Source organism: Archocentrus centrarchus, chromosome 7 (genome assembly GCF_007364275.1).
Source record: "Archocentrus centrarchus isolate MPI-CPG fArcCen1 chromosome 7, fArcCen1, whole genome shotgun sequence".
Taxonomy (NCBI): Eukaryota; Metazoa; Chordata; class Actinopteri; order Cichliformes; family Cichlidae; genus Archocentrus; species Archocentrus centrarchus.
The window spans coordinates 14705901-14718014 of record NC_044352.1 but is presented as its reverse complement, the minus strand read 5'-3'; the positions used below and the strand labels follow the sequence as shown (position 1 = coordinate 14718014).

At 40.2% G+C, this 12114-nt stretch overlaps 2 protein-coding genes across 3 annotated transcripts; both read right to left on the bottom strand.

Moving 5' to 3' along the window:
- Window positions 1–4: 4 nt before the first annotated feature.
- Window positions 5–3052, bottom strand: LOC115783561 (cytosolic sulfotransferase 2-like). The gene is made up of 8 exons (XM_030734442.1): window positions 2855–3052; window positions 1595–1741; window positions 1347–1475; window positions 896–996; window positions 682–808; window positions 493–590; window positions 247–421; window positions 5–166 (listed from the first exon to the last, which is right to left on the bottom strand). The coding sequence occupies exons 2-8, from the start codon at window positions 1731–1733 to the stop codon at window positions 54–56; spliced, it is 882 nt and encodes a 293-aa protein (XP_030590302.1). The 5' UTR covers window positions 1734–1741; window positions 2855–3052; the 3' UTR covers window positions 5–53.
- Window positions 3053–5328: 2276 nt separating this feature from the next.
- Window positions 5329–9967, bottom strand: LOC115783555 (cytosolic sulfotransferase 3-like). Of its 2 annotated transcripts, XM_030734435.1 has the most exons (9): window positions 9829–9967; window positions 8756–8854; window positions 8015–8153; window positions 7782–7910; window positions 7297–7397; window positions 6652–6778; window positions 6469–6566; window positions 5711–5885; window positions 5471–5613 (listed from the first exon to the last, which is right to left on the bottom strand). In XM_030734435.1, exons 3-9 carry the CDS (start codon window positions 8151–8153, stop codon window positions 5501–5503), a joined length of 882 nt encoding a protein of 293 aa, XP_030590295.1. In that variant the 5' UTR covers window positions 8756–8854; window positions 9829–9967; the 3' UTR covers window positions 5471–5500. The 2 variants fall into 2 exon arrangements, with proteins under 2 accessions (XP_030590296.1, XP_030590295.1); XM_030734436.1 differs by lacking the exons at window positions 8756–8854; window positions 9829–9967 and having other exon boundaries at window positions 5329–5613.
- Between the last annotated feature and the right edge of the window lie 2147 nt (window positions 9968–12114).

Sequence of the window (12114 nt, the reverse complement as noted above, 5' to 3'; positions counted from 1 at the left end):
CACCTTTACTGTCATGATTTTCTTTATTTTTTTTCTGAGTACTGTATAATCACCTACAGAACTGTACGAAATAGAAGATCAGTGTTTTTCATCTTCTTCTCATAGTCCTCATTAAACTGTTCATCCTGCTGTACAGTGAAGTGATTCTTCCAGTCGCCAACCCTTCCTGAAAATACAGAAAACAGCAATAAAATAAATGTCTCCTACTTCCTTAACCTTTTCATTAAACAAACTTGTACACCCAACCTTTGCGCATGAACGGGGAGATTTTGAAATCAAAGACTTCATCAGTCGAGCCGTTCACCATCTTGTTCGTCTTCATGTTGTCAAACAGAACTTTTTCTGTGACTTGCTTCTTCAGTTCTGTGGTAGGAGACAGGCCGAGGAATGAGCAGATATGACCGAGTTCTTGTTCAATATCCTGCAAAAAAAACACAACCATTGTCATGTGCTTATGGCCATTAACCCACAGACAGCAACTTCGACACTGACCTCAATCAGGTCCTCATAGAACAAATACAGGATATTAGAAGAGCTTTGTTTCTTCTCCCACCAGCCTCTCACATGTTCGTACCAGGAGCCAAACACCACTGAGAGATGACAGGGGACAAATCATAGGTGATAAAATAATGTTTCACATTTAATATATTCAGTCATTCATGCTTACGGTTCATCACTCACTTTTTCCCTCCATGAATCTCTGGAGGAAACTCTCCCAGTTGCCAGGCTCTGGCTGGGCCTTGTTCATGCGATCAAAGTGGAAATAGGATACGGCAGTGTCCTTGGCATTGCGAGCCACATAGATGATCTGAAATCAGACAGAAATTAGAAAAAAAAAATGCTCATAAGCCTGTCTCCATGACTCGTACCACTAGCTTATTTGCGAGCCATGTACCTTAGAGTTCTGCTCCCAGAAGGATTTGGGAAGAAACTGGACAGGTAGGTGTGTCTTGATAATGCGTGGAAAGGTAGATAACTCATTCAGCGCATCCACTCCTGGTAAAAGAGAATGTTAGCAGAATGCCACAAAGACACTGACTTATATACAATCACCAACCACTTTGTTAGGTGTACCTTGCTAGTATCAGGTTGGAGCCTATTCTGCTTTCAGAACTGCCTTAATTCTTTGTGGCATAGATTTAGTAAGGAAACATTCCTCAGAAATTTTGGTCCTTATTGACATGATAGCATCACACATTTGCTGCAGATTTGTCACCTGCACCTCCATAATGCAACTGATTGGCTGATTAGATATTTGAGTTAACAAGTGATTGAAAAGGTGTTCCTAATAAAGTGTCCAGTGAGAGTATATGCCCGTCACACAGTCAGCCTTTAAACCAACTTGCCTGAGGGAAACCCAGGTATTTGTATCTCCAGGAATGGCACTCTTTCATGGAGTGGGACTGAGCCTTGTCGTTCTGGTGAAGTCCGGCCAAAGTACAGAAGGTCCAGAACGTAAGACACCCATGTGTTTCCTTGGAAATAATAATAATAATAAAAAAAAGACAATTATTTGGGTAATAATATCTGAAACACAGAAACAAACAACTCCTACCTCAAAAATGCTAATGTAATGTGGTATGAAAAACCCTACCCGCTTTAGGGTAAGAAGCTAAGACAATATCATCTGGTCCTGCTTTGAAATTCTGGATGTTGTCCCAGTTGTCAGTGAAGTATTTGGTCATGCAGACTCCGTAGAAATCAAAGAGTGAAGGTCGCGACAGGGACTCCATCTGGATGTCTTTGAAGAAAAAGTTTTGATTACTATCCACAGACCAGTTTGGGGGAGATTCTACCATAGTTTGTTCCTTGTAACCACAATACAGCAAAGAAAGCTTTACTACTGTATTGGAAAACTTCAGAACACCCTTTAAAAGTACACTAGCTGGTATAGTACCCCAAGGACAAAGTGAAAGAATTCATGGCTGTTTTATAACTTTGCCTGATATTATTTAAGTCTAAATTAAATAAGGATGGACCAATATATACTGGCCAAATATCAGCCAGTTTCAGCCTTCCTGACTGAGATCAGTTATTGGTGGTTATGGGTATCGGCTATCACCCAAATTGTTAAACTAGAGATCAGTATCAGTCCAAAATTTCACAATTTGTGCATCCTTAAAATTACCTACTCACTTACTGAAAAATATAGAATCTACTAAAATGTGCAAAGACATAACGTTCATTGCTTCAGTCTAAATACATAAGCAATGTCTTAAACATGATTTAACATGACAACTACAAAGTGTGCTTCAGCAGATGGATGTGAATAGAGAGGTACATCATCTACTGTAGCTACTTAAAAAAATTAATGTGACCTCTAAGGAGATCTTACAAGTGGAGAAAATGCAAGTAATGTGATGAATATCACAATCTGATTCAAGCATCTGAATCTTTGTTTCACAGTTTGGAAAGAATGAGCATGTTCTGCTCTGAGACGCTGGGCGGAGCTGATTGACAGTTTGAAGCCTTGATTATCCTCCGCTCCGATGGCTGCGGACCCGATGGCCATTCCTCTTAAGTAAACCTTGATTACAGACCGCACTGTGGAGGCAGAATGCTCAGGCTGTTTTTATTTTACTAGATAGGTTAGTGGGAAGATTACTACATGCACTGCAGATAATGAATACTTTCGATAATTTGTTGTTTCTCCGGCGCAGTCAATTTGGAAGCCAGCCTCTTATTAAAAAAAAAAAAAGTAATAGTAATACTTCAATATTGCTATATTGATCCAATCAGGAATTTTTTTTACTGAGGACTATATATAGATATATAAGGAGAGAAGGCAACTTATACTTAGTAATCATACTGCAGCAGATGTTGGGGGGACCAGTAAGAGCGGCTTATTACTTACAGCTTACTCCGATAAAAGTCCGTAATTTTCCAGGATAAAATGATGAGTGCGCAGGCAGGTCTTGGCTGATCTTGATCTTCAGCTCTTCCTCATTGTGGTTCTTTACAAAATCAGTCAAGCCCTTCTTCCAAATAAGGAGACCGAGCTGTAGTACAAATTCCGCAGTCCAGGAGACAAGAGCTGCAGGGCGAAGGCACAGCAAGCAGCCGGACTTTTTTTTTTTTTTTTTTTTTCTCCTTTGGTCAAACTTTATTTAAAACAGATAAGGTTAGGGTGACCAGATACCAGCAAATTAAATGTGGGGCAGGGAGTATGTGTAGGACAATGTGGGATATTTTATTCGTGGTGACAGGTGGCAGGAAATGTTTATAAATCCACCTTAAATAATATAAAATAAAATAAACTCTTCAAGTTGAATTTGGCAGTGATCATGTGATAGTCACGTTTTCTGTGATCATTTTGTAACATAGATTGTGAGTTGACGCTTCGGTCTTCCATTCCTTGATTGGTGGAGCAGCTAGGGGGATGCAGTCATGTATTTTACTTACTTTTATGACTGAGTTTACAACGTAGCCTGATAAAGGCAGATAATATTTAACCAAGAAAGTTCACCCTTAGGAGATCACGACGTAGCTGCTACACTTTTCTATTTGGCTGGTCAAAAGCTTGAACTCAGCTGCTTCGTATTATTTATACAGCATGTATACAAACCTTTAATTTGCCTCTACATCATTAGAGGGTGTGTGCAATATGATTGTAGATTATTTGTCAAATGCAAACAGAAATGTTGATTTCAGGTTTCCAACACTTTTATGCAAATGTTGAATTTGTATTGTTTCATGTCACCTGGATTGTGTGTGCAGAAACTTTAACAGAGTTAACTGTTATGTAAAGCAAGTCTTATGATGAGGAGCTGCAACCTCTTCACCTGTGAAGGTTATTTTTACCTCCGCCAAAGAGGTCGTGTTTTGGTAGCATTTGCATGCATGTGTGTCATTCTGTCTGTAAACGTGATAGTTTGAAAAAATAAAAATGAATTCTGATAAAACTTTGTAAGGGTTTCAAATGGGGTCATGTTAATAATCCATTAAAATCTGGCTTACATCCACAGCGGTCTTCAAGGTCAACTTAATGATTTATTGGTCAAAAATTGAAAAAACGCCATAACTTAGAAACTATGATTCTTACAAGTGTGATGTGTATTGCTGACATATAGAAAGCACCATATAAAGATTTAAAATATCATGTCACATTTGACCTGTGACCTCTCCTTCAAGGCTGATAGCTTGATCTGAAGGTCAAAGTGATAATAATGTTACATAGACTTATTTAAAACTGTTTCATACCACAATAAATAAAAAATAATTATACTCTATCAACCTTATGAATTTTAGTGCTCTGAATGTCTGAGAGCTTTGAGAAAATTAGATTTTCTTTGATCAATAACTAATTTTTAAAAGCAAGGATAATTATATCAGTTCTCTTGTACAGAACACAATTTGCTGGTTGTTTTCCTTTGCTGTAACTAAAGTTTTTTACTTTGCGTCAGTAAATCTTAAGCTCAGGCCCAGAGGAGGCAGAAGCATTCTTGTTGTTGTCTCTGTTTGGTTTTCTTCTTCTTTCTTTGTTAAATGGAGCTAAACTTGCACTTGACACTGACAGTGGTTTTCAGAAGTGTCCCTGAGATCACCGTGCAGTATTTTCCTCTGCAGAATTGCCTGTTTTCAGCGCAGCTTGAAGATCTTGACCATTCAGAGAATGTAAATCATGTAATCTACCACAGTTTATAAAATCCCCAAAGACAAAATTGCTGAACTAGTTCCATGCAGTTTTCACAAAGTGATGAACCTCTCCCCAGGTTTAGTTTTGAAAGGCTTGACCTCTTCCAGTTGCCCCCTTCTTGTTGTTCAGCTGCAAGGACATCTCAGTGCACCCCTGTGACAAGAAGGCCATTACTTTCCAGAAGCACCAGGGGGGCACCACTTTTGGAGCTTGAGTAAAAGAGGAAGGCCTAACTCCTTTCCCTGAATTGCACAGCAGATGGGTCAGCAAAGGGCCAGATATATCTCTCAGGCCCTGTGTCAGGTCTTTGCTGGATTTTTCCCCCTATTTCTTAAGTCCTTGGCTGATGTTTGTCTTTTGTCCTCCATAAGTCCAGTTTCTTCAGATTCTTTAAGGACACATTGCACACCATGCTGCTAAGTTTTCATTTGCATTTTTCATAGATTCAGCTAAAGACATTGAAATAAATTATGTTTGTATGTGACAGGATGCCAGCAACAAAGTGCCTGAAGATATCATTTAAAATGGATTCTTTGTTGTCTATTATGTATAGACTGCATAGATTAGTTTAGACCAACATGCATCAATAAAAATATGAAACAATCCAAACCAATCCAAGGAGTCAAATTAATGCTTACAAGGAAAAAGGTCACAACGTTTATGTCTTTAGAGACAGAAAGAGAGAGAGAAAGTCTTGACACTTGTTAAATTTTATTCTCAATAAAGTTATTTTTTATGAAGCTTATTTATATTAATCAGCATCACAATATAAGTAAACTGTGTTGATCAAACTTATCATTTGATTTATTATTAACTACTTATTCACATAATCACTTCAGAACTCCATCACACCCAGCTGGGCCTTTAAATTTCATAACGAAATTTGAGATCAGGATTCTTCATCTTCTGCTTGTAGTCTTCATCAAACTGTTCGTTCTGGGCCACAGTGAAGTGGTTCTTCCAGTCACCAACTTTTCCTGGAGAAGGAGAACATTCAGATCAACCTGATGTTAACTGGAGCCGATCCTGGTGCAAATACTGAGAAAAAAAATGCTGCCCAGCAGGCAGTTGTACCTTTTCTCATGAAAGGAGACACCTCCTGGTTCATCACCTCAACTGTGCTATAGTTGGTCATTTTGTTTTCTTTCATACTGTCAAATGTCACACTGGCTCTGACTCTTTCCTTCTCTTCAGCTGAAGGAGACAAACCGAGGAAGGAACACAGTCCATCTATTTCTCGTCCACAGTCCTGTTCACATCAATATTGAGAGGGGACAATGATAATTTCTGTCATTCTGTCATTCATTTTATGAGTTTGACTCATGCTGCTATACATGTGTACAGCCTCCGGGAAATAGCCTTGCATGTTGTGTGTGTATTTCCACTTGACAAAAGCTCTTATTTTCTATCAGTCACACTAAAGGAAGAATTACAGTTTCAAAATGTAACACAACTCAATAGGTCAATATAGCAGCTTCTTTAAAGCAGTGTAGGTGGTGAGGGATGGATGCATGTTTTCACCTTATTAAAGATCTTTAGACCATCCAGTACTACAAATTAAACTGGATACAGCTGATCTTTTAGGGCCTGTTATTGCTACTTGTTTTGTATTTTGGTCTCAAGATCATTTTTCTCATGCAACACAAATGAGTTATGAATGTTTTTCAAACAGCCAATGTATAACTGGAAATGTTATCGAAGAGTTTGAAACATTTTCTAAAACATATATGATCATTAAACTGGGACAAAGTGTTAATTGACAAAGTCAAGACCATTTTAAACATTATGGGCTCAGTTGAAAATGGCACACATGTCAACACAACTCACTGCACCTCAATCAAATCTTCATAGAACATGTAGTGAAGATTTGAATAAGTCTGCTTCTTCTCCCACCAGCCGCTCACATGGTCATACCACGATCCAAAAACCCCTGGAACCACAGAACAATCCACAAAGGAATGTTTAAACAGAAAAGATGACGCAGTTCCTTTACGCTGAAACTAAACAGAACTCACTCTTTCCCTCCATAAACTCCTGCAGAAAGGTGCTCCAGTCTCCTGCTTCTGGCTGGGCATTGTTCATGCGGTTAAAGTGGAAAAAGGACACAGCATTGTCCTTTGCATTGCGGGCCACATAGACTATCTACAGAAAGAGACAACACTAAATTATAATTTGCAGATTTCAGTGGCCACGAGAGGCAGTGCTTGCCACCAGACCAAGCCTCCCAAAGGGGACCCCCACCTGATACCACTCATTCCTATTGCAAGTAGCTTGAATTATTCAGCTTGTGCAAGCCTGAGGACAACAGCGGAAGCCATTCATTGAAAAAAATGAGTGGAGCAGATAAAACCAAGTAAATCAGAAATAACTAAATACTGCTAATTTTGCCTTAACTGTGGGGGGGTACAGACACTTGAATAACATAACTCCCACCAGCATCACATTATTTCTTTTGTTTACTTTGGCATTTAAGATTAGTTAACTTAGCTAGCAGAGTGTGCCCAACTCTTCTGGTTGTGGCGTAAGTCAAGTGCACAGTTTTTTTTTGGTTTTTTTTGGTGGTGTCAGATGCTGATTGGAGGGCTTGTCTGAGGATTTTTGCCTAAGGCACCAACACAAATCGCCACTGCTGGCTACAGGTGTATGTGCATGACTTTTACCCTGCTGCACTGCTCCCAGAAGGACTTTGGTAGAAGCTGGACTGGTAGATGAGTTTTAATGAGACGAGGAGTGGTGGGAAGTTTGTCAGCCATTTCTGCACCTGAGTGATAAGAAGGATTAGTTTGATCATGTGCAAAGTTAGACTTTTTTAGATACCACACATCAATAAAACTAAGTTGATAGATTAACCTGATGCATTTACACACTAATAAAACTTCTGGTGCTACCAGAAAGCTCCTGAATTTTAGGAATTTTTAATTTAGGAGCTTCCTTTTCAGCATTTGTCATAAACAGATACATGCAAACAAATCGAATGTGAAACAAACAGGTTGAACCTATTTTAGAGCAGATTCTGAAAACTAATGCAATGACTTACAATAATCCTAATGATGTCTTTATTTAAGTAGAGTACACCAAAGTGAAATTAGCACTTCGAGCTTTGGTTCTGGTATACTTTAAAGTCATAGTGGCCACATGATTCAACCTATAAGTAGTGGAGGTACGCAGAGCTCCAGGAAGGGCACTCGTTCATGAACAGGAATGGATGTCTGACGTTCTGGACCCAAGTGTCCAAAATATAGAAGATCTAGGATGTAAGAGACCCATGTGGTTCCTGTGATTGAAATGGATAAATGCTGTTTAGCTGTAAACCTGTCAACCCATCAACATGAACTTGTTTATGAAAAAATTAAAGCTCCTCACTCTTATATACAGTACCTGCTTTAGGGTACGTAGCAATGACAATATCATCTGGTCTTGCTTTGAAGTTCTGTATGTTGTCCCAGTTGTCAGTGAACATCTTGATCATGGAGACTCCATGGAAGTCAAACAGTTTTGGCCGAGGTGGCATCTCCATCTGTGTAAATGTCATGTTTTTAAATTGAAATATCTGAAACATTTTTCTCAGCTTACTGCATGGAAATTATCCTTAAATAATTTTATTTAATTACTTAGAAAGGGCCTGATACAGTAGGTGTCCCCCAGGGGTAGAGTTGTTGCTTAATGCCACACAGATCAGATGAATTGCTCAAAGCCATATTCTTAATTTACTTCATGACAACCTCATAGCGCAGCACATTTACAAAATCATCTGTTACTACTATTTAATTCTTAATTGACAATTTAAAACATATTTAAAACATGACTTTTTGTGTGAATAAAAATGAGCAAATTTATTGTTGGTAACAACTGATTATAGAGCTTGGATGCCTTGCAGGCTCACACCTATCAACTGGAATAAGCTTCAAGTTGTGAACGAGTGACTTCACAGCTTAATCATGACTCTCAGCAGTTACTCAGGGATGAGTTGAACATTTCCTGCGTATAAGTTGAACTAATTTTAGCAGCATGAAGTTACAATAATTGGTCTTGCTTGACTCCTATGCCAAATAAAAATGGCAGCACATTTTAAAGCGTGCACACCTAACAACCTGGTGTATTTGTGTACTCCACACTCACCTTGCTGAGTAGTATTACACTTGGGCTGGATCCGGATCTTTCAGAAGTCTGCTGGTTGCGTAATGCTCACTGCAGAAACTGTGCAACTTCCTGAAATCTCTGTAAAATTGCACAGACTGTTTAACCCTTATATTCACACTGAGTCTCACTGTTCACTTGAACACCAGCGGTATAAAGTCACATGAGCCGGAGTTTTAAAAAAAGTTCATCCAAACCTACCAGTAAACACAACAAAAACAAGCAAAAGAAGAGGTTTGATTATTTGATTTATCTGATTTATCTCTAGTACCGACTGGCTATAAAAAGCTCACCTACTCTTACAGAGAAAGCGGACCATGGGCTCTCATTCACTCTCACGTCAATCAGCAGCTGCGTTTGCAGTTTTGCACATTATTATTTGGGTCCGTCGGTCCTGTTTTTGGTTTTGGTGCTATTAGTTTAGTTTCGCTAATATTAGATTGGGTAGAGATCCCAAATCCAGACGGCTGAAGTTTTCCTGGTTGGTTTATGATCATCCTCTTTTGTTTGTTTTTGCCCCAGGCTCCCATCGCCACTCGGCTTTATTCTGCAGCTGCTTTTGCAGTTTGGCTTATCATTATTTGGGTCCGTCAGTCCTGCTTTTGGTTTTGGTTCTATTTGTTTAGTTTTGCTAATATTCCCGGTGGCTGGTGGCTGGTGATTTCCTTGTTGGTTTTTTCCTCTTTTGTTTGTTTTTGCCCCAGGCTCCCATCTCCATTTTTGTGTTCGGTCTTTGTAAGTTATTATATTTCCACTATTAAATTATTTGAAGTGCAGCAGCGCCCTGACATCTTATATATTAGGTTGAGCCATGGATTTAGGGACCATGACATGATGCTCAAAAGATTAAATAAAATAATGGTTGGCGTAATAAAAAAAAGAATAGATCACCAATCAACCCAACCACGAGGGGGCCACAAGCCAGCGTACTCCTAGAGCCGAATGCTGGTGTTCCCCGTCACAAATGGTATCCCCACCCTCGATCAGGAAGGGCATCCAGCGTAAAATCATTGCCAAATCAAAAATGCAGAACGTCAAGAATGAGATTTCCATACCGGATCGGCCCCGTATTAACAACGACCGCCTCCGGTGCTGATGGTCAACTGGGTGCCAGCGGAAACTGTGATACCGTTGACCGTAAACAAAGGAAGAGGAGAGGGGGAAGGCGTGTTCAGAGACAGCGAGAGAAAGAGAGGCAGGAATGCGGAGGTGAGAGTAGGGACTTAAAATATAGGGATTATAACTGTATACGAAGACAGCTGGTTGACTTGATGGAGGGAAGGAAGCTTGATGTATTGTGTGTGAATGAGACCACAAGGGAAGCAAGGCCAGGAGTACTGGAGGTGGATTCAAGCTGTTCTAACATGGTGTAAATAGTAAGATAAATGGAATAAGGTTAATCTTGAAGAAAGAGTATGTAAATAGTATTGTGGAGGTGAAGAAAGTGTCAGACAGGATCCTGTGTTTGAAACTGGAAATTGAAGGGGTGATGTTGAATGTTGTCAGTATGCCCTACAGGCTGGATGTCAGTTACAAGAGGACGAGGAATTCTGCAGTAACTTGGATGAAGTGGTACAGATTGTTGTCAGGGGGAAGAGATTGGTGCAGATTTCAATGGACATCTAGGTGAAGGGAACAGAGGTGATGAGGTGTTGGGTAGGTATGGCATTAAGGAGAGAAATGTGAAAGGGCAGATAGTGCTGGATTTTGCAAAAAGGATGAAAGAGGGAGGAACACAGGGTGACATTTAAGAGTGGAGAAAGAAAATACAGTACCAGTCAAATGTTTGGGTAAGTGTATCCAAACTTTTGACTGGTACAGTATCTTACGCAGAAGGTGCAAATGGAAAGAGATAGGTGACTGCAAGGTGGCAGCAGGGGAGAATGTATTTAGGCAGCATTGGATGATAGCATGTAAGTTGACTTTGCAAATCAAGAAGAGGAGCAAGTGAAGACAGAGGCAACAATTAAATGCGCAGAGTTCAGGGAGGATTTGAGACATGCTCTGGGTGGTAGGGTTACCAGATATTTGTGGTGGGAAAGTGCAGCTTAAGTGGTGAAGGAAACTGTGAAGAAGTTCTTCAGTGTATCCTCTGCACAGAGAAAAGAAGGCAAGGAGACTCAGTGGTGGAACGAGGAAGTACGGGAAAGTATTCAAAGGAAGAGCTTAGCAAAGTAAAAGTGGGATAGGGAGAGGGATGAAAAATGTAGACAGGAGTAATGGGAGGCTGGGCAGCAACAAACAGCAAAGCAAGAGGTGGGGAAGGCAAAGGAAAAGGATTATAGTGAGGTGTATGTGAGGCTGGAAACTAAGGATGGAGAACAGGACTTTTATGAATTGACTAGGCAGAGAGATTAACTGGAAAGGATGTGCAGCAGCTTAGGGTGGTTAAGGAAAGATGGAAATGTACTGATGAGTGAAGAAAGTGGATGGATGACAGTGAGTCAGGAAATGCAGAGGACAAATAAGGAGGAATTAAGAGCAGCTTTAAAGAAGATGGCTGGTTGGTCCAGATGACATACCTGTGGAGGTATGGAGATGTCTAGGAGAGAGGACAGTGGACTTTTAAACCAGATTGTTTAACACGATCTTGGAGAGAGAGAGAGAGAGAGAGAGAGAGAGAATGCCTGAGGAATGGAGAAGGAGTGTACTGGTACTGATTTTCAAGAAAGATGTAGAGCTGTAGTAACTACAGAGGGATAAAGTTAATGAGTCATACCATAAAGTTATGGGAAAGAGTTGTTGAAGCTAGATTAAGAAGAGAGGTGATCAGTGAGCAGCAGTAGGGCCTCATACCAGGAAAGAGTACTACAGATGTGATGTTTGCTTTGAGAGTGTTGATGGAGAATTATAGAGAAGGTCAGAAGTGTGTCTTTGTGAATCTAAAGAGACCCAAGAGAGGAACTGTGGTACTACATGAGGAAGCCAGGAGTGCCAGAGAAGTATGTGAGGGTGGTGCAGGACATTTATGAGGACAGCTGAGTTCAAGCTGGGGGTGAGATTACATCAGGTATCAGCTCGGAGTCCTTTCTTGTTTGAGGTGGTGATAGACAGGTTGGCAGATGAGGAAGCAGGTGGAAGAGAGCCTGGAGAGGTGGAGGTATGTTCTGAAGAGAAGAGGAATGAAAGTCAGTAGAAACAAGAGAGAATACATGTGTGTGAATGAGTGGGAGACAGGTGGAAAAGTGAACATGCAAGGAGTGGAGGTATTGAAAGTAGATGAGTTTAAATATCTGGGGCCAATAATCCAAAGCAATGGACAGTGCATAAGAGAGGTGAAGAAGAGAGTGCAGGCAAAGTGGAGTGGGTGGAGACGAGTGTCGGGGTGATTTGTGACAGAA